The 1,425-nt window shown below is 34.5% G+C and overlaps 1 protein-coding gene across 1 annotated transcript in view; it reads right to left on the minus strand.

Moving 5' to 3' along the window:
• LOC109101046 overlaps window positions 1-1,425 on the minus strand; it is a 139,999-nt gene that overhangs the window by 119,528 nt on the left and 19,046 nt on the right. Inside the window, exon 3 of the mRNA XM_042738680.1 lies at window positions 1,103-1,422. Within this exon, the coding sequence (XP_042594614.1) occupies window positions 1,103-1,422 (320 nt within the window). The remainder of the gene's footprint in view (window positions 1-1,102; window positions 1,423-1,425) is intronic.

Below are 1,425 nucleotides of genomic sequence, written 5' to 3' on the forward strand. Positions count from 1 at the left end.
AATACTAAATCTATCATTTTTCATTATAAAAAAAATATTACTAAGGCTGCTGACATGAATTTATTTATTTATTGGGTGCCAGTGAAACAAGTAACAATTGTTAAGTTGCTGGGTGTGAAACTTGACAATATGCTGTCCTGGTCTGAACATGTAGATTATATAGCACTATAGGAAAAGGTATAGCGGTGGCCAGGAAATGTTCTAAATTTATTCCATCCTAAGCTTTAAAAGATGTGGTGCAGTCATTAGTTTTATTGCATCTTGAGTACTGCCCAATGTTATGGTCAAGTGCATCTGAGAAACACCTAAAAACACTTCCAGACTAGTGCTTCACCGTCCACTTCGAAATAATGTTAGTAATGTGCATTAGCACAGTTATCATGGCTGTTGTAAAGGTTACATTACATTTACGACTGTTGGTATATTTTCATAAGATAATTAAGTACTGTATCACACACCCTGTTTTTTATTTTTTATTTGAAAAGCCTGTATATGTGGGATTATTTAGACATGATTCTAGATAGTTCTCATTTAATTTATGCAATAAAAATTGGATTTTGGGGTGAAATGCTTGTTTTTTTTTTTGTTTTTTTTAAATTTGCCATGCCAGCTAAAGCTGAGAAACAAGTGAAAAATATAAAATGTAAATAATAAACTATATATTTCAACAAATAATAAAAAAGGTTTTTAAAGTTTATTTTTCACTTAAAAAAAAAATCTGTTCTTACTTCATTCAAAATTCGTTATAAGGTGTCCTAGAGGAGTTAAAAACATCACAATCCATCAGAATATGCTTCAGAGTTACTGCTAATTTGGGGGTAAAACATGACTTTGACATGTTCTTGACAGGTTTTGTGAGATTCTGATGCTGACACTTCCACTGAGCCAATAGGAGCTTGAGGGAGGGACACATCACAGTCACATGACAAACACAAACTCTTGTTCTTCCACACTACTCATACTATAACTGGAGTATGAAGTGTGTTTACTGTGTGCTACAGGAATAAAAACCTTCACAGAGATTCAACTGATTCATTTTCATGAGAGTGAGATCTTTGGAGAACATGAGATTGTAATGAGTCTGATGAGAGAGTTTCTGTACCTTCAACAATCACTTGAAGATCTCTAGATGTTTCTGAGCCGTCTGAGTGAAAGAGAGTTAATCTGTAATTCCCTGAATCTGCTCTGATCACACGGTTTATTATCAGAGTCCCATTAATGACTGTCACATCAGTTCTGTTATTATAAAGATTACACTGACTCATCCTCATCCTGTCATTCTTTACTCTACAAACTGGACCATCTGCTGTGTTGTTGTTTATTCTGTTTTTTAACTGCAGGTCATATTTACTAGCGTCCAGCACCATCATCAGATTGAGTTTGTGTCCCAGAGCTGTGTAACAGGGATCAGACTGATCAAAACTG

This window comes from Cyprinus carpio, chromosome B14 (assembly GCF_018340385.1).
Source record: "Cyprinus carpio isolate SPL01 chromosome B14, ASM1834038v1, whole genome shotgun sequence".
Lineage (NCBI taxonomy): Eukaryota > Metazoa > Chordata > Actinopteri > Cypriniformes > Cyprinidae > Cyprinus > Cyprinus carpio.